The 21,470-nt window shown below is 40.8% G+C and overlaps 1 protein-coding gene across 4 annotated transcripts in view; it reads left to right on the top strand.

Annotated features, from left to right (window-relative positions):
• The window catches only part of GTF2H1 (general transcription factor IIH subunit 1), a 412,621-nt gene that overhangs the window by 48,986 nt on the left and 342,165 nt on the right, over positions 1-21,470 (top strand). For all 4 annotated transcript variants that reach the window (XM_085648057.1, XM_085648055.1, XM_085648058.1 and 1 more), the window contains exon 3: positions 20,730-20,922. In XM_085648057.1, coding sequence (XP_085504183.1) covers positions 20,730-20,922 — 193 coding nt within the window. The remainder of the gene's footprint in view (positions 1-20,729; positions 20,923-21,470) is intronic.

Below are 21,470 nucleotides of genomic sequence, written 5' to 3'. Positions count from 1 at the left end.
TTCGCGGAGGAGGAACAGCTTCTAAGAACCGGCGGACATTCTGTCCTCAGTCCACCTTGGCTACCCAAATCTTCAGTAAGTCGACAGAATCTGGGCCCGGCTCCAGCTCCCCATGCAGGGACACTACTCCAGTCCCTACAATTGTGAACTGTCAGTGCACAAGTGACCTGTACCGGTGCAATCCTGGTGCAGGTCACTTTTGCACTGACATTTCAGAATTGCAGGGACTGCAGTAGTGTCTCAGCAATTTGCTCACCAAACTTGGCACCACCCGGACAAGTGCAAAGCTAAGATCTGTGCTGCAGATCAGAGCTTATAAATTCTCCCTACTTCCACGGACAGAGTAATTTCACAGTCATACGCACATACACTCACCATACGCTAGGGCCCATCACACCAACATTCATTCTATTACTCTATCCACGCTGAATATACGAGAGAACTCCTAAATCAATCTGCATCTAATTTGAGGTCAATGCAACCAAATTGAATTGTCTCGTCATGATTTAAACAATTTAAACACATTTGAGATCTCAATAATATGACAAAGAAATAACCACCGACACTGAAATTCAAACAAAAGTTATTTTATCTAAATTAGTTCAAATGAAAAGTTATTGAATTGCAAATTCATTATTCTCATAATTACCAATTCTAGCTAAATGTCGTATTTTAGGTCAGGACATGTCTCTCAGTAAAGAATCAAAGTCTCTCGAGTCGCCGTCCTCTCAATCAGCATCGATCCTCTTGAGCATAAGTTCAGGAAGAAGTGGCCTTAGACCCTCTCTAGTCTTACAATATTTATACCAAAACTTACATATAAAAAGTTACAAACAAGCTCTAAGCGTCCGGTGAGCAGAGCGAGCAGGAAAGGATGTTAACTCTCAACATTAGAAAAATCTTCGCTCTCGGATATCTCAAAAATAAAAACACGGAAAAAGGAAGTCAAACTAAATATGCAACATCCATAGATGCTCCTCTCCGAAATTATAGTGAAGCCACCGCAAGTTTATCAAAATGTTCATTTGTGACAATTGTTCTCCTCCAAGGATATCTGGCGACCATCCCAGAGTTGTCGTCCTTTCATAACTTTTAGCTCAGACAGAGGCCGAGGTCATATTTTCAACCATATTCAGCGAGGCCTCTCTTCGTATTTCATCTACTCAAATGCAGGCTGTAGATGTCGGCCATTTCTCAACAGGCCAAAATGGACAACTTAATTAAAAAGAAACACAAAGCAACGTTACTACATCGTATTGATTATACAGTGTTAATTCCCACTAATTACCCTTATGTGTATGTAATTATCTAGCCATTTGCAACATAAAAAAAGCATTAAAGCATATTATTTTAAAGCGCAAACACATAACAAATAGCACTTTAGCCACACTTATTTAATTAATTTGCTCACCAACTTAGTTCACTTATTAATTAAGCCATGCAATTGCATTCCCACGTGTAATTCTTTCATTAGTAAGGTTGATTAATTAAAACACTCGACAAAATTAATACTTAATAATTAATCGTTAGTAATTTTAATTATGACACATAGAAATATAAACTGAAGTTTGAGTTTAAATAGAAAACCCTGCTCCAGCATCTGCACCAACTGGCCAGTGCAAAAAACAAAGCCCATTTCAGTGCAAATATAGCCACAAGCGTGCACCAACATAATGTCTGCAAATCTAGTAACGTCAGCGAAAAATTAATCTTGCACCGCTGCCAGTTATGAAGGCCAATGCCTGGGCTCTTTAGATCCAAAGCCCTTAAATCTGAAAACTACTATTGTGCGATATCTCTTGACAGTGACTGTGTAGCTTTGCGTATCCCTATGCCAAGCACTTCACTTAGCTGGTTGTTGGGGTACCTGTCATGAACACGCGTGCTTCCTAATGGCGCACTTGCAAAGTGTGTTGCAAGAAAGTGCACGCTTATTGGATAATACCAGTCACGAGACACAGAAGTGGGCAAACTAGCAGTGTCCAGATCAGTTTCTGCCACTTTTGTCCTGGTACACAAAACCTTTCGTGATATGCGATAAAAGAAAATATATTTGCTTCTATCCGTATTGCACGTACAAGGAAAAAAAGTTCTAATCATGTATGTTGTTTTTTCTGCACCAGTGCAACTTTTTTGTTCCACTACCCTCGATATGTATCTCGGAAAAATCTCACCTCTCATCTTTAGAGCTCATTGCTAAATAGTCTTTCGAATGTGATACAAATTAAAATATAAGTAAAATAAAATTGCCTCAACATTTCCATTAAAAGGTCGTAATTCTAGAAACGGAAGGAAAAAAGTCAACCAACACTTGTCAGTAGGTGGCAGCATTGCCCTGTTCTGCAGCCTCTCTGTGTGACAGATTAACTCTTCCCACTGGAAATTTTGCTAAGAGAGTGTACTTTGAGTTTTCATAAATGTAGATTTTCCTAATAAGTTATGACGGAAAGTCTTAATTTTTATTAAAGACACGGAGGCGAGTATTATGCTTTTCAATTCTTGCTTTATAGGTATAGCAGCCAAGATAGAGAATACAAACTACAGTTCCCAACAGGCCAAGCGCGAAACTGGCCAACGGGAAACAGAGTCAACCAATGAACGGGCAGTCTACGATACAATGAAGGGTCAGACTGCGAACAGCCCTCTTTTCTTTGACGAGCAAGTTAAGAAGAGTTCAAAAAGAGTGGAACAATAGCAAAAACGATGCATAAAGTCAAAGTCCAGGTAAACAAATCTTGACTAAAGTCCAACAACGAGGTCCTGGCGGCGACAGCAGCAGGGACAATCGGACCAGATGGAACGCCAAGATGAGAATCTTTCTGATGAGGACATAGAGTTGAATCATGAGGAAGCCGGTGGTAAGGCTGGAGTCCCTAAAGGGAGGGAAACTAACACAAGTTAGTAGTGTTGCAGTGGGATAATACTCGCCTCAGTGTCTTTAATAAAATTAAGACTTTCCATCATAACTTATTAGGAAAATCTACATTTTATGGCAAGACCGGAGGCTCATATTATGCTTGTTCAAAGCATATTAATAACAGAAGAAACTGCAGAAATGACAGGCTTGCAATAAAAAATACGAAAAACTTTATCATTAGACCAATCTGCTGATCTCAGAATGTCCTCCAACCGGGAGCCGGCCCAAAAAGCTTTGGAAGTCATGGCTCCTCTGGCAGAATGGGCCCCAAAGGCAGAAACGTCAATACCTGCAAGTGACATAACCCAACAAACCCAGCGGGCAAGGGTAGCGGAGGAGACAGGGTTGTGAGGTTTTCCAAAGGAAATGAGGAGCTGGGAATGGGAGGACGTTCTGAGATCAAAAGTACGTTGTTCGTAAACTTTGAGGCATAAAACTACACACAGTTTAGGTTGGTCAGGAAAATAAGGATAAAAAACAGAATTTAAATGATTTTTTGTACGTTTATTAATATGAAACACACACCAGAAGGAGTGAATTGACGAGAGGATACATCCATGGCTTTGACATTGGAAACACGTTTGATGGAAACCAGGCATAAGAGCATGGTAAGTTTAGCAGAAAGCATCTTTAAGGAAAGAGCGGCATTGTCCGGCCAATCGAGAAAGAGCTTAAGAACCAGATTCACGTCCCACAGACGAGCGGATTTAGATAACGGAGGTTTGGAAAACTTAACACCCTTGAGGTCGACAAATAAGGGGGTGTTCACCAACTGGCTTTCCATCAATAGGCGAATGGTTGAGAGAAATAGCCGATCGGTAGAGGTTGACAGTCCTGTAAGACTTACCTGAGCTGGCCTCAGAAGCTAAGAAGTTGACAATGTAAGTTAAAGACGCTGAAAAGGGATAGACACATTTTCCCAGACACCAGCTTGACCATAAAGACCAAGCTGACTTGTAAGCTTTAGTCGTTCCTAGGGCCCAGGCCCTGCTGATGAAGAGAAGCCTCTTGCAAAATGCCGTCGACGGATGGGGAAAGACCTGTGATCATCCAGGCGGACAGAGTCAGAGAGTAGTCTAGAATCAGAGGATGAGGAATTCCTGAGGGGTTCAAGAGAAGATCGTTGAAAGAGGGAAGGAGTACCGGGAAATCCATCGCCATTTCCTGAAGAGATGGGAACCATACCTGGGATTGCCAGAAAGGGGCTACAAGAATCAAGGACGCTCGTTGCCGGGCTGTTTGAGCTAGCACCCTGCTGATCATGAGAAAAGGAGGAAAGGCATAATGGAGGTCCTACAAATGGACTACATACAGTTTGAGCGTTGCAACAACCTAAAGTATGTCTTGGTAGTGGTTTGTGCCTTTAGTAAATGGGTGGAGGCATACGCTACGAAAGATAATACAGCTCTTACTACTCGCCATTTGTCGAGGTTTGTGGAGTGACCACCGACCCCATTTTATTGGGCAAGTTGTTGAGTATCTCATGAAAGGGTTGGGAATTAAGAAGAAGTTACAAGCTACTTTTCACCCACAATCAGCAGGACTAGTGGAACGTTATAACTCTACCCTGAAATTGACTAAGATACAGGCTTCCACATCTTTGAAATGACCTGATGCACTGCCTCTAGCATTGCTATCTATTAGATCGATACCACATACACTATCTGGCCTCACACTGTATGAGGTGGTTTTTGGAAGGCCAATGAATATTTGGGGGATTCCTGAGCCACGCCCTATACATGATGTGCCCTATGTATTGATGAATGACTATTATTCTCAGTTGACTGACAGTTTGTCTTCTATTTATCAACAGGTTCGGGAGACTCTTCCAGACAGGTTGCAAGGTGAGGGCCACTGCTTGCGCCCTGATGACTATGTTGTGATTAAGTCCTTCCAGAGAACCAGCTCCCTAGCACCGAGGTGGCGAGGCCCCGAACAAGTGTTGCTGGCTACCAGGCCTGCAGTTCGAGTGATGAACCGGAAAAACTGGGTCCATGCGACACACTGTCAAAGTGTTGCAAGACCTAGTGAGCCCAACTGCGTTGGCAGATCTCCGCTATATCCTGGTCACAGAGAAAGGACAAGCTGTGTCACCTGAAGGACCTGAGGAAGTCTTCCCGGACCACACAATTCCTAGTACATCCCGATATCAGCTGCGACCCAGGAAGAAAGACACTTCGTTGCTGAAAAAGACTGTTTGACTCACTGTCCTGGGTGGTTAAAGACTAACTTCAAAGGGGGGTAGCCTTTTAGTTACTATTCGTCTCAATGTTAGTGAAGAAATCAACGTCTGCCCAGGACCTTAGGGCACCATCTGTTTTGCTGTTTGTCGACTAAATGAATATGCCTAAGGAAAAGAAACCGACTGAACAAACTACAAGGCAAATAGAGATAGGGAAAATGGACGAAATGGATATAGACAGGATTGAGAATGCTCAGGAGAAGTTCCAGGAGGAGATAGGTGAACTTGTTGATCAAAATTCAGTCACGGAACAGTTCATGCCTCGATCAAACATTCCTAGACAATGGAATGAAGAACTTGAGTCTAATGAGAAAGTACAAGAAGCGGAGAATGGTCATACCCTGAAACCAATACTTCAAAAACTAGAGGTACTAAAGCCAAGGATGTAAAAAATAAGGAGCAAGATCATGATGGAGGGAAAGACAAATCAAAAGAGAAGGAGAAGGAGAGAGGTTACAGAAAGGGTCCAGATAAAGATAAAGACAAGGATAAAGACAAGGACAAAGTAAAAATTATGAATCGCAGAGAACAGGGGGAGCACGAAAAACTTAAAAAGGACAAGAAGGGTGATAGACAGATAGCTAAAGGTGATGTCACAGAACTGGATAACAAGAAGGAAAAAGTTAAAGCGGAATGTAACAAGACGGAGAAAGATTTTGAAGAGACTGAAGAGACCGAAGAGATGGAACTAATGTTAAAAAAAGCAAAACGGTTACAAATCATTAAAGACTTGAAAGCAAATGCAAAGGCGACTGCGATAAGTAAGCCAATAGGCAAGTCAACTGCATCGCAACCTAGTATATTAAATATCTTTAGCCCACTGTCCAAAATGGAGATAAATAAAGGAATAAATCATGAGGTAATAGTCCAGGAGCCAATAAAACTGGACGGGGTAAATGAAAGACCCAACCTGGCGATCAATGGACATTTAATCTTGAATCTTCCACCTGATAAATTACCTTTATTACAAATTGATCTACATTCAGATGAATCTGATGCAGACATATGAGACTGGAATCTCTACTTCTAGTAATGCAAGTGGTGTTAGTAAAGAACAAGATCAAGATCTATCAAACCAGGAAATATCAGCTTGCTCTGGTATAAGGAAAGAGAGTGATCCGGGGCAAGGAAGTACGCCCAGGAAAAAATTGGAGAAAAGAAAAATAAGGAATAAAAGACTAAATATATCTACTAAAGTTGATACCACCGATCAAGGAAGTAATCCAGAAACTTTTAATCCTCGTAAAAACTTAAAATCTAAAAAAACTAAAGGAAATAGCAGGGCTTCGAGAAAGTAGAGAGGAATCTACAGTGAACATGTCTGAAGATGACGAGGCAGGAGAAGTAGACGAACCATCCCTGAAAGAAATTTTGACTTAATAAAGAAATTGCATACAGATATCAAAATGTACACACTCAAACACCATGTAGCTATTCAAAAACTACAAGGGGCAGTTAATAAGGTGGGCAACACCTGTCTGGCAATCTCTGAAAGGATGGTGTCAGTTGAATTACGAACTGACCATCTAGAAAAGGATGTTACTTACCTGGAAAAACATCAAGAAAGTATCATGCAGGACTAAACGATAAAGGTCGAGGAACAGGAAAATAGAGCAAGGCGAAATAATCTTCGTTTCTTAGGGCTTCCAGAAGGTGTTGAAGACACGGATCCAAGGGGGTATATAATAAGGCTCTTAAAATCATCTATTCCCGAACTGCAAACCTGGGAATTAGAGAAAGAAGTTCAAAGAGCCCATCGTTTTCCCCTTACTCAGCAAAAGAAAATACAGAACCAATCAAAATATCCAAGGGCAATGCTGGTATTTTTTGGAAACTTCTTACTTCGGGATTCTGAGGCAGCTATTCACTCCATTTGAACAGATTGGAGCTAAAGTATATTTACAAAACCCGGCTCGATTTGAAAATAATATTTAGGCGGGGTAACTCGTAGCTTCACCAGTGAAATACAAGCAGAAAATTATCTCAAAGAAATTTCAGAGACTGCAAAAAACAGCACTGGAAAATGAACGTGAATTAATTTCTTCCTTACAATATGCTTCGCATAACAAGCTTTTTTAAAAAGAATATTTTCTTTGCGAAAAAATAATGGGACATTAGTATTAATTGCTACTCGCGTAGGAAGTAATGCACGAAAATATGTTTAGTATGAGTAAACCCTGGCTTTCAAAGTTCTAAATATAATTTGTATGCAGGGTGGGGGATGCACTGAGGCATACTGATCTACGGGCGCCCACAACTGGATCCGGCTGGACCCAGGATGCCTCAATGGGAGGTAAGGGAGGGGTGAGGGGATTGTTGGGGGAGTAAAGGGGTGAAAAAACCATCATCAGAAAAGTAAAGCAATCAGAAATGGGTGGAAAAAAAGAAAAATGATACGCATAGTCACAATTAATGTGTGTGGTTTAAACGATGCAAGAAAAAGATGGGAAGTGGAAGAATATTTTAAAACTTTGCAAGCTGACCTAATTTGTGTTCAGGAGACACATATAGAAATTTCGCAGAAATTCCTACTGGAACAACTGGGGTATAAAGTTTTGACTTGTACGACTCAGGGCACTAGAACACGTGGGGTTGCAATTAGGGGTGGGCGGAATTTGCGAAATCCACTTTCGCAAATTATCGCGAAAATGTTAAAAATGATCGCAAACACACGGCAATATCGCGAAGATGCGGAAGTTTTTTTTCCCGCATGTTCGCGAGATTGTCTGCATGGTTGCGGCTCGCCAACTTATCCATGTGGTTGCTTGCGGGCACGGCCATCTTGTTTTCAGTTGTCTCGCGGTGCATGATCGCGAGAAGACGTGATCGCGCGACGCATGACGTCACTGCGGGCGCGAACTGTCGCGAGACAGCGCAAATGGCTAAAAACAATACAACATCTCATGGAGAACGCGACCGGATCAAGAGAACTTGTCGGCGAACGCAGGGATTCAGGTAGGGCGATCGCGCAAGAATGTATTATTTTACAGCGCGAGCAAGAAACAAATTATCGCCAAGCTGCGGAATGCGGAAAGTTTGACATTTTCGCGCTTTCCGCGGAACGCGAAAATGTCAAATTATCGCAATTCCCGCGTCGGAACGAAATTTTAGCCTAGGCCTAGTTGCAATACTGGGACGGGGGAACAGAATTATATTAAAACAACAAGTAGACAGACATGGCCGCTGGATTTTGGCGGAGTGTCAAATTCAAAATTTTAATTTCACGTTATGTTCTATTTATGCACCAACAGTTGATGATCCGGAAACCCTTAACCATATAAATTCTAAATTACCCAACTGGCCTCTCCCTATTATACTTTGTGGTGATTTAAAATATAAATGGTATCAATGGGCTGTGGAAAGACGATCCTGCAAGGTTTTTCGGTAAAAAATAGAAAACCTACAGAGCATTGATACAGCCCATGCAGGACAATGGGTTGATTGATATTTGGGAACATATAAACGGAGGAGGAGGTAGTACATACTATTCTGCCCCCCATAAAACTCTAGCTCGGCTAGATTATTTTTTGATTTCTCCCTCGATAATACCGATGGCGAAAGTTTAAAAAAAAATGCCTAGATTGATGTCAGATCATAATCCGCTTTCTATGGAGATCTCCATACCCTATTTACAGAAAAGTATGAATAGTTGGACTTTTGAGAGAGCTTTGCTTCAGGATATAGAATATGTTACACATATGGAAATTTGGTTGAGAGAATTCTTGGAAAATAATAGGGATACAGCATCACCTCAAATAGTATGGGATGCTATGAAGGCAGGTATTAGGGGGGAAACTTTAAGCTATTCTCTTAGACGGAGCAAACGGGAAAAAGAAGGTACGGATAAAAAGATAAATTTAGTAGCAAAGCTAGAGGAAGACTTGGTAAGAAGTATAAGACAAAGGATGTGACGAGTAACGCAAAAATTAGCTCTGGCTAAAGCAGCAGTGGGCGAAGTATATGCTGCAAAGGCAGCTGGTAAATATCTAGCTAGAAGGGAAGAGCAACATGAATATAGCGAACAGGTAGGTCAAATTCTGGCGACTAGAACCCGGCAGGCAGCTACTCATGGGCAGATAACAGAAATGACCACCGAGGTAGGAGGATTGGCTAAAACTCCAAAGGAAATCTGCTTTTTATTTTGGAATTTTTATAAGAAATTGTATAGCAAGGATAATGGAGAACCAGATGCAGCTGAAATTGAGGGATATTTAGAGTCTGCCTCCCTAGATAAGCTTACAGAGGAGGACAAGAATTCCCTGGAGATTAATTTTACTCCAGAAGAAGTACAAAAAGCTTTTCAAAATCTTCCGTCAGGGAAAGCAGTGGGACCTGATTTAATACCAATAGAATTTTATAAGAAATTCTTCTTAACCTTAGAAGCAGATATCAACAGACTTATGGGTTTAATACAAAATGGTGCTGCCCCTCCGAGGTCTTGGGGAGAAGCTTCAATGGTAGTGTTTTTAAAAAAGAACAAAAGCTCTAAGGATCCAGGGTCATATAGACCAATTAGTTTAATGAATAGCGATACTAAGGCTTATTCCAAAATTTTGGCAAACAGGTTGAGCATGATAATTGGGAAGATAGTATCACCTTGGCAGCATGGGTTCATACCAGAGAGGGGGACTGCAGATCATATTAGAAGGGTATTGGCGCTGTTGGATGGTACGACCGCCTCACGAGACCCTATGTCTTTAATATTGTTGGACGCTGAAAAAGCTTTCGATAGGGTCTCATGGGGTTTCCCGTGGGCAACCATGAATAAATATAACTTTGGGAAAATTTGTAAAGGAGCATTAAAAGCCCTTTATAAAAACTCAAGCATCAGACTGAGAGTGGGGGGGGAACTGAGTGAGGCAATAATAATTGAGCGTGGGACTAGGCAAGGATGCCCCTGTTCCCCTCTACTCTTCGCTTGCTATATAGATTCATTCATTAGACAAATAGAAAAAAATAAAAACATCAGCCCAATTGTGCTGAATGGTTATGAGACTAAAATTTTGGGATATGCAGATGATCTAGCAATAACCTCATCATCACCAGTTACAGCTATAGGGGAAATTGAGAAGGAGGCTAAAAAGTACGGATTATTATCAGGATATAAATTAAATCAAGGGAAAACACAAATAGTTGTAAATCAATTTGCTGAAATTTATGATGATAGAGTTAGGAAGTCTGCGGTCTATTTGGGGATTATTATAACATCTGATTTATCTAAGGTTGTGGAGGAAAATTTAACCCCATTAATTAAAAAGTCTAAATTACATTTAGATAGGATGGACAATTTACATCTAACAATAATAGGTCGCTGCAATGTCATTAAGATGCTGTTTTTGCCCAAGATTATGTATCTATTCCGTACAATTCCTTTATTATTTACTAATAATTGGTTCAAGGAAATAGAGGGGATGTGTAATCGCTTCATTTGGGCTAAGGGTAGAACTCGAAGAGCCATAAAGATGTTGGCACTCCCTAAAGATCGGGGGGGGACTGGCAGTTCCTGATTTTAAGGCATATTATTTTGCTTCAGTATTGTAGAGGACTCCTAGGTGGGAATACAAAAGATACCTGGAGGGGTAGCACAGGTATTCCGGATATTTACGATCTGTTGGTCTTGGATTCCAACAAAGGACTTCTTACATATAAGGAGTTAAACTACTATAAAAGAACGAAGTTCAAGTTGTTGGGGGCTGTCATTTCAGTCTGGCCAATTATCCGGAAAAAAATTAAATGAGGGAGAATGAATTTTTATACCCCTTTATATATGAATGCACTTCTCCCAGATGTATTCCACGACGAAGTGATGAGGCGCTGGGATAATCTTGGGGTTGGTACGATCGGAGATATTATGGATCAGTCAGGATTAATAACATTTGAAAGGGCGCAACAATGATATAATTTGGAACGCAGAGATTTTTTAAATATATACAGATTAGATCAGTTTTGCAGAGAAAACAAGCAGTTAACTGTAAGTACAATAGGATAGATCTGATTGAACTTGTTCGAGATGAGGACGGATGTTCAATCCCTCAACTTTACGGTGCATTATGTCAATATAACGAGGATGATAGAGGAAAGGTATTTGATAAATGGAGAACTAAATTAAACCTAGTCGGGAACGAGGGCGAAAAATCACTTAGGTTTGGAAATACTGTCTTAAAGGTTACAAATTCACAGGCACAATATTATAAGACTTTGTATGAATTATATTATACTCCGCATAGAATAGCCCGTTGGGGGGGGTACGAGTGGGATCTCCTGTCAAGATGTCAGAGCTTGGAGGCAGACATGATACACATGTTTGCAGCCATGATACACATGTTTGCAGCCATGATACACATGTTTGCAGCCTGTCCTAATTTAGATCCCTTTAAACAAGCTATGGAAAATTTCTTTAAAAATGAATTGGGGATCTTTATCAATTTAACTAATGAGATCATGGTTCTTGGGGTGGTAAAGGAGCGGCAGAATGTACCCCATCAAGAATTTTTGTTTATCGCAATGACTGAGTCGGCTTTGTGTTGCAATGGTCTGGAAAGATGTGAATCTCGCTTCGTTTCAACAATGGCTTTCAAAATTATTAGCTATTTATACCCTAGAGAAAGCTTTATATGAAAAAGGAATGAATGCAAAGCAGCTTGGGAAACGGATATGGGCCCCAGTTGAAAAATGGAAATTTAAACTAGAAGGCTAACTCTAGAGGGGGTAGGCACATGCCTATTCAGATAGGATTATAGATGGCGGTGTTGAAACTGTTTAACCATTATTTATACGTGTCCTTATATTTATTTATGTCTCCTTCTCTAGATCTGTCATCATTTTTTCTCTTCTCTCGGAAATTTTATACAAATTATGTTTTGCATCTCGTCGTTTACTTTAAGAGATTAAGACCTAATGGAAGGGTTTTTTTGTTTTTTTTTGGTTGTATTAGATATATATGTTAAAGCAAATAAATGTATACATTTTGTTTTCCTGATGATGATTAATAAAAAAAATTTTTTTTAAAAAGGAAAAGAAAACGGCTGTTGCAAGAGTTTGTAGCGAAAGAACAATGATTGTTACTGGACTCACCTTGACTGTTATTGTTGCTATAAAATGGGTTGTAGAGGAAGTAGCTCCTGTCCGAAATATACTGACTGCTACTACTCCTGTCCCCATTAAACACCATTACTTCACTCTTCCTTATCATAAACAGAAGCACAGAATGTCCTACCTCAATCACACTTTCATTCAGATGTTGCACCATACACATAATGCTACAAACGTTAACAACTGCTGGGTATGTGAACTGATGCCAGCTCATCATAAAAATGGAGGAACGCCTTTTATTCCCTTGCCGTTTTCCCATATTGGCTCCTGCAGAGCCTGGTTTGCATTGTTGTGGGCCTCTGAAGTTACTAATATTACTTATGCTGATGTAGGAAGACTAAACGCTCAGTTGAATAAAGTTTGTTACCCTGATGAGGAAGGAGATCCACAAGCTAAAGGAACTGTATGGGAAATGGAGGAGTATCGTCGAGGAAATTCCTCCGCATTAGGTTTTCCCTAACACTCTGAACAACCAAGGGAAATGGTCCTCCTATTATTGCTGTTACTAGAGCTCGAGCGGTTCTATGCGCGAGCAGCATAGGCCATATACCTGTGGGAAAAAGTGACTATACTAAATTGTTGAATATTACTGGAATGAACAATAGCAGTTTTTTGTCCTCACATAACACCTATTTCATTTGCAGAAGTAAAGGTTATTACCACCTACCTATTGGTTGGTCTGGAAGTTGCTAGGTGTCCTTTTTGCTTCCACCTGTGTTTTTGGCACCTGCATCCTACCATAAAGACTATAAACTGTATAATGACATTTCCAAGATCAGATCCAAAAGAACAATAAATAATGATGAGGTGGATCAAACTGATACTGCACTACAGCAGTTTGTTGACTTTAATTTGGGACTATTCTTTGTTGTTGCAGCCTTAAACAGTAGAAAGATCAGACGCTTATGTTGTAGAGGCTGTAACCAATCAGACAGCAATGGCGCTTGGAAATATTGCAGAACTGCAAATTTTGAGAATTGTAACTCTTCAAAATAGGATGGTCTTTGATGTCATCTTGGCCGACTGGGTGGAGCATGTTGCATCATCGGGAGCAGCTTCTGTGTACATATTCCTGACCACTCCCTTCTGTTTTTGATGCAGTTTCCAAGATGCATAGAATAGTCACTGAAATCCATCAAGATTCAGGAAAATGGACTTTGACTGGATGGCTATGGAACATGTTTATTGTATGGGGCTGGAAACTATTGTCAGCCCTATGTATATTTCTTGCTATTCTTTTCACTTGTTGCCAATGTATTCGATGCGACCCAATGCTTGGTTCCCTTTGTGTTTCTACTTGTACCTCATGTATACAGACTAAGCAAAATGTTAAGAATGTAAATTCCCGACTAGCAAGTGATATTTTTTGTATTCCTTCGAAAGCATAAGAAAATGTTTTCAGCACATGCTAAAAGGGTCATCTGTGGAAATCTGAAATAATTTCTGTTAGCATAAGCTGAAGCCATCTTGGTTATGGCATCCATTTTGTTCGCAATGTAATTCTTCCGTCTTCACTGTTGCTTGCCCTTCTATTCTGCTTGTCATCAACTTTAGTTAACTCCTTCTGTACTGAGGCAAAGCAATGTACGTGCTGAGAAAAGGCATGTAGCTGCTAAAATGCACCTGGTTAAACATTTAACGGTCAACTATTTCCTGCTGTTGTAAACAGTTCTGTTCCCCCTCTCACTTTGCTGACTAAGTGATAACTCATCTGCCCATGTTTGTCGGTAACTATTTCTGTGTAGGCTTGTACCTTCTATTTGTATCTACATGCTTACTTTGCAACAAAGTGTGTATAAAAGCACCATGGTCTGTGTATTCAATGTACTATCTCCTGCAACACATGAGGGTGCTGTATGGACGTGGTCCCACTCATGAGTGATTAATAAACGTGTTAGTTGAATTCCAGCTTCAGTGCCAATCTCTATTTTGTTGGTCTACGGACCCGTGGACAGAGAAGGCAGGCCTTGACTCCCCTGTGTGTGGTAAGTCTCCTGGGCCTTGCTGGCCCGAATAGTTCCCCTCCTTGACCTTCTGCGTGGGTTGCTGTTACCAAGGCATGTTGGTGCTCCTGCCAGACATCGACCCCTCAGCACTCGATATCCTTCGTGGAACAGCTCGCATCCGGCCCCTGGTCGTCCTCGACGTCTCCTGGTCCCCGCAGCTGCAGAGTCAAGGACTCCATCAACCAACCTGAAGCACCTGACACCGGTGGGCATTCGTCGACCGAGCTCCTGGTCACTCTGAAGTGACCCAGACATTGTCCCCTCTGCTTTCAGGTACTCCTCAACAAGAATCCACCTTGGACTCCAACTGTCACTTTTCTTCACTCCAGCAGCGGCTCTTCTTCTAAGTCCTGCATTTGGTTCAACGGCGGTTTCCAGCCTTCTTTAGGGGTGACTGGCATATATCCGAGATATTGCATCGACTTTACCACATATGGTGAGAGTAAAGTCTGATTTGAGCAGTTTGCACTTCTCCTGCAGTCTGCAATGGCAGGCCTGCTGTCAGTAGTTCACTTGGGTCCCTCGGGGTGGCAGAAACAGTGTTGCAAGCCATGGGAACCCCTTTATCACCCATGCCCTGGGTACCATTGGTACCATATACTAGGGACTTATAAGGGGGCATGGGTAAAGTCCTTGGCTATTTGGGTTGCCAGTTTATACTTAAAAGTTTTAGGGAGAGAGCACTGGCACTGGGGCCTGGTTAGCAGGATTCAGTGCACTGTCTGAGTAAAAAAACAGCATGTAGTTGTCCAATTTGGAGCAAAACGTGGGGGGGACATCTGCAAGAAGCTCTGTTTCCTTATATGCAGCACCAGGCTACTTGTTTCTGGTTAAAATTGTAAAGCACCAGTACTAGAACAATCGGTGCTGCAACACATGCTAAGGTAAGTACCATAGAGAAAGCAGCCTGTGGAGGGAGTCTGACCACAAGACTACCTACTTTAGGGACCCTTTCCTGCATTAAAGGGGTTTAAAGACTCTACACGTAGTGCAGTACTTTTTTTCTTTCATGTCTAGATTTTATTTCAGCATGGAAAGGTTAATAGGGGTACAAAATAGCCTCCGTTGCAGCTTCTTGGGAAGTGTTCCGTTGTTTGGTCATTGCTAGCGGTTTTTGATGAATTTGTACATGGGTACCTGATACGTATTCTGGTTCGGGGAATACAGCTTTCTCTACTCCAGTCACTGTGGTTTGCTGTGTGTTGCAGCACAAAAGCACATTTGTGGTGAACTGCATGAATATTCACTTGAAGCACCTTAAACAAGAAATAATAGTCCACATTCAAAATCAATATTTTACTTTGATGCTGTTACAAATACAGCATTAGACTGATTTACAGTTCTGACTATTTTATTATATGTGGATCGGTGATTCATCAATGAGCATGTCGAGTCCTGGCAAAATAACTTTCATGCTTCAGAGCGAAAGGGAAGACAGTGTAACTTGTGCTTTCCTTTTATCATCTATTCTGTTTAGAAGAAGCAGGCAGCCGACTGTTTATTTCAGATCAGAAGGTGAAACAGAGCAGCACTGCGCCAATTTTCATGCTTTCTGCAATTGGACATAACCTGGCATAGTCCATTTGCTGCCTTTTCTACTACTTTTAGCATGGTGTTAAACCATACATTTGTTTTGGGGGAAAACTTGATCACATTTCACTGTTGACTTGCCTGCTTATCTTGAAGTTTCCATTGCTTTTTGCTCTTCTCAAGTCTGCCTGCTCGCTTCTACGCAGATCGCTTTTATTTATTACCAAAGGATTACCCAAGACTTGCATACATCTTGGCACTTCCCTAAAGCTGCTGAGGTATACATGTGTAAAAATCAGTAAATTTACATTGATGTATTGATATTTAGGTATAAAATCAATAAAATTATCTAGGAGGTGACGGGTTTGTACGTATGTAAGTTGGCATTGAGTTCCGTTCATGAGGGAAGGACCGATACTTTGAAAAGTCTTTGAGATTGGAACACTGTGCTTAGCAAACCTCAGGTTTTGAGTTGGAGATTAGCTCGATAGAATGTTTGAGAGGTTGTCGGGCAGTGATATTTACTGCTTTGAATACAAGCACCAGTAGCTTCCATTTAGCTCTATTTTTGACAAAGAGCCTGTCAGTTTGTTGGAATTAAGATAAATTATCTAAGAAAAGACATTCAAAAAAACCTTGATGAAACCACAACAATGGCTTTGCCTCACCTTAGAAAAATAATAAAGATCTGTTCAAATCTAAGCGAGGAGAGGGATCCCCAGAACGAAGATCAGCTAAACAGAAACAAAAACCAAGTCCTACCCTCGCAACAAGATCACACGAAGGGTGTTCTCCGCAGTCTGTAGAATGCAAAGTGGTGATTTGGCAGATGACTCGCTGTTACAGGCTGTTCTACATCAGTCCATTAAGGAAACCAGGCCTCTCCTCGACCATAAATTAACATTTGATCATAGTCAACCAATAAATGACCTATCTCATATATTTACAGCAACGGCCAACAGCCCACAGAGAAGGGCCAGCACTGGAAAGAAGATAAGGTTCCCTGCATGGCTTGTATCACTTATACAGTATGCACCACAATAAAAGTACTCAACTTTCAGTCAGACAAGCTGCAGGTGCAAGTTGATTTGTTATGTACTCTTGTCACTTGTGTTGCAGGAATTGACAAAAAGCTAGAACATTAAAATGCATCTTTATGGATGATGGGCATCCTAATTCATAACTGGCTACCAACTCATAAAATCATCCATTTTTGTTGTTCAGCATCTACATTAATCCCCAAATAAACCAGCAAAAAAAAAAAGCAGTAGACATCATTGTAGATCTTAAACTAACCTGACATGGGTGCTCTGTTACTCCTAACTTGCAATTTCAATATGAACCTAATGAATGACACAGTAGGGAGCACATTTGTAACTTACCAAATTATATTTGGAATAGACCCAACCAAATTAAGAGCACAGAAGGATACCAAGTGGGGCACACTATTCTTTTACAATTCTAAACTCTACAGGACTGAGAGTACTGAATGGACGATTCACTGGACTAGCCAATGGCCCCAACCCTCATTTCCGCTAATTCACAAACCACATTGGACTACATTCTAATACGTTTTAAACCTATTATCCTAAACAAAGAACTTTAGAATTAAACAGAATAAAAAAAAAAAAACTAATTTTGTTTTAAACAAGAATAGTCCAGCAAGTCCACTTCAAATTTCAAATATGAAACGCCTAAAATGGGTTAGTTCGACAATTAAAAAAGGTATCCTCATTTGCAACACAGAGCCTGTAGATGTTCTACCTTCCAGAATTAGGGGTGGACGTAATTCATGGAGTTGCACTCCTGGGATTTGCATGCAAACTCTGAGATTTTGGCGAGTTCTGCGAGCAATCGGCACGTTGTGCTGCTCGTGCTGATTTTCAGCCCCGGGAGCTTGTTCCTTGCTGCAAAAACAGCACTACATGGCGTGCCAGAGGGCAATGCTTCTTTGCTTCTGCTCTAGCAGATTTTCTACTGGAGTGGCAACTTTCTCACCACGAATGGTCCCGACCACCCGCATTGAGAAGATCCCACCGGATGCTGTCCCAACGTCTGAAAATGACGTTGTAGGGATGCCAATTCTCACTTGCCAACTTACCGTTGGCAAGCCGGGCACAAGAAAAACTCTGCCATTCAGCGGTTGGCTGAGTTTTGCTGGAACTCAGTGGGCAAAACTCCGAAATCTGTCGGTGGAGCAGAATTTATCACCCACCCCTATTCAGAAGCACCTAATCTGTTCACTAACAGTTTCAACAATCTCCTAGAATGGTTGTTTTACAACAGAATTTGGCACCTCACACAGTCAAAGGGGATCAATAGGTGGCAATCCAAGTCAATACATGGTTCTCAAAGTCCAACGATTAGAAAAAGGGCACTGAACAAATAAATTAAGCAATAAAAAAAAAAGCAGTAATCCGTAACTTAATTCAACAAAAAGTGAACTATGATTAAAGTACAAAAAAGCAGTTTTGAGGGCAAAGACATCTAGCCAAAACCAAATGTGCATATTCTTATTATCAGTCTGCAAGCACAAAAACCAAACAGGATTTTGGAACTTTAACAAATGATCCCTGCATGCACTTGACCAAACAATTTAAACAGTAGCAAGCTGATCTGGATCAACCATATACCCAATCACTGGCATTATGCCTAAACACTCAGTTCACCCAGGACTGGAGTGAAGTTTTTCTAAGGGTAGAGAAGAGTAGACCGAGTCAGATGCAATTATCTTGAAAATCGAGGAAAATACATTTTTCATGTATAGATGCAAGAGGCAATATGTAAATGGGGAAATATTCTGGTCTGGTATATTTTCCATGGCGGTAATAAAAAGTGATTAATTCAGACGAAGGCCATCGTGTAATTTACTAGGCAAACGTAGTGTTCCATGTTGGATGAGGAAAGCTTAATGTGTTTTGAAAGTAGAATGGAGACTCTTTCCAAAATTCAAAATTAGCATCTCCCGCTTTTTGATTATGCTTGGCTAAAACACATAATCCCAGAAGATTATACTGTTCTAATCCATATTTTTTGATTAAGTGACGCAGGTGTACTCCTAATAATTGGAAATTGCTACATTGCCATCCATCCAAACTGTCAGGCAGTTCTGAATTTTCAGGTAGGCTGGAGCAAGGAAGTTGAATACAATGTGTGCCGTACAAGCTTTAGTTTTGCTTCTTATATTCATGCAATTTCTCTAATATAAAACACAAAAGGAGATGAGAGAAATGCTTGCAATTTGTCTAACTCCTGCTCTGAGTGTCATTACAACCCATTATTCCTTTGTCCGCTATGCCACCTCTTGATTCTCTCATGTAACCAGTATGACTAAATCTATTTCTTCATGTATAGGACTACAGGTTCCCTTACATTGTTTAGAGCAGTGCATATTATTCCTGTTTTTAGGAGTGCAATTCCCAAACTACCAGTCCAATTTTAAGTGAATGATTTAATAAGAAACAAATTAATTTACAGTTACCCATTCTGTCAGAGACCGAATAGTTCCTCACTGTGCCCAGACATTAAGCTGGCATACTCTGCCATGTAAGTGAGTCATCTGTTTCGTCTTGCACCTGTTCCCTCTGGCCATTTACCTTGTCTGGCCACATTGGGTGTTCCTTAGCCATGTTTCTTCAACCCCAGTGTGCTTGTAGTGGACATGTGCCACGTAGAGAGGATGCTGCTGAACATCATGTCCTACGTATTGGTGTCTAGCACTTGTCATCTAGTAGGGACCCTTGGTGAAGTAACTGCATTCCTACATTTGGGACATGCAAAAATAATCCAAATGAGAATTTGTCATTATCTAGTTATTTGTTTACATTTTGTTTTGATTGCCTAATTTCTATTGTTAATTTTGACTTGGTTACTTTTAGTCGTTTAATATTTGTTCTCTGCCTTCAAGTGAAACCCTGAGCAACCGTGTAATCTATCGATCTCTTAACGTCCTCATTGAAGCAGTGGTTGTTGCACAAGAGAGGTTTGTTTTCTTCTCCAGATAAATCAAACTTTCTAGCTGTTAGGACAGGACAGCGGGAAGAGCCAGGGGAGGCACAGGGAAATATTAAACCAGAAGAATAAATGAAATATCACTGCTCGATATATCATTGGAGATTGAATCTAGATGCTACATCTCTAAATTAATTAAATGTATTGTGTACATTCCACAGGAGAGCCATAAAGTTGGGAATTCTATATGGAGAGAAGGCTGAGCTTCTTACATGCATTGTTTCTGGATTGTGTAGGAAGACTAATTTATGCACTGTAATGATCATAGAGTTACAACCAGAGGCGAATACATTATTGCTCTCCTGCTGAAAGCCAGTAGAGGCAAACAAGAAAAATAAAATGATAAAATAATTTTGTTATCATTTTATTTTTCCCTGAGCCAGCCGGTCATGGTGGGGCCATATTCTGCTTTTGGAGGAGTAATGGGCACTGCTAAGTGCCCATTCTGCCTTGCACAGCCGTCTTAGGCCAGCCAAACAGACATGTGCACTTAACCTTTTTCCATCCCAAGCTGTGTTGCTCTAAGCGGCAAACCAGTCCGCTTAGACCAATTACAGCACTTCTCTCATGCTGGGAATAGTATTCCCATCAGGAGAGTAGCCCTGGGATTGGCATCTGGGAGCCTGCGCAGTGTCCACTAGCCCTGTAATGCCACAGTCTAGGATCGGGAGAGAGAAGCAAGACGTTGACATTGGGAATGGCAGGCAAGTACAGTTTTATATATTTGTAATTGTCTGACGTGACTTTTTGTTTGTATTCTCATACCCCCACGTCACCGCTACTGCTTACAATATATATTGAAATTGATGGACTGATACTTCTCATTTGCTGTTGATATCTATGTAGCTCTATGAAATTGAATGATCATCTAACACATTGTTCATATATTTGAGATGTAATCCTTATAATTGCTATTTAATGTTAATTTTAGGTCAGAAAATAAGCCCAGAAGGCAAAGCTAAGATCCAACTTCAGCTTGTTCTGCATGCTGGAGAATCTACAAACTTCCACTTTTCTAATGAGAGTACTGCAATGAAAGAAAGGGATGCAGTAAAGGATCTTCTCCAGCAGCTGCTTCCTAAATTCAAGAGGAAGGCTAACAAAGAGCTTGAAGAAAAAAACAGGTAGGGGTCTAGCAATCCTAAATGGTTTTCATTGAGTTTATTGCATGTAAAACACTTAAAAGTGTTGGTCAGTTACAGTGAAAGACCTCACTAGGCACTCTTCAGGCTTCTGAATGGCAAATCGAGTAAGGCCTCCATACAGCAATGCTCTCCTGCAGAAAGAATCTCTTTAAGTGCAATGTAAGCCCTTTAGCAGGTCCCTGTTTTTCTCTCAAAAGGATGACTGTCTAAGAAGTTCATACTCTTGACATACTGAATGTCTCTTCTGACCAAGCTCATACTAGGATAATTGTGCCTGATTATTGTAGCTAATCTGTTCCTACTCCATACACTTTCTTATCCATGCATCTTTCAGAGGGTCCAGGGACTTCCCAAAGAAGTAACCTGCACCATAAAGACTTGAACACAAAAATGCAGCCTTGTAGTCCTACACTGAAAGGTATCCTGTTTTTAAAGATTCGAGGAGCTTCCTCTGCACATGATCATGATGCACTGTGCTGACAGTTGCCTCATGGAGTTAGTTCTTTTTTCTGACTTCTGTAAATAGG

Source organism: Triturus cristatus, chromosome 3_2 (assembly GCF_964204655.1).
Source record: "Triturus cristatus chromosome 3_2, aTriCri1.1, whole genome shotgun sequence".
In the NCBI taxonomy this organism is placed as follows: Eukaryota; Metazoa; Chordata; class Amphibia; order Caudata; family Salamandridae; genus Triturus; species Triturus cristatus.
Note: the sequence above shows the minus strand (reverse complement) of the source record. Positions and strands in the feature narration are given on the sequence as shown.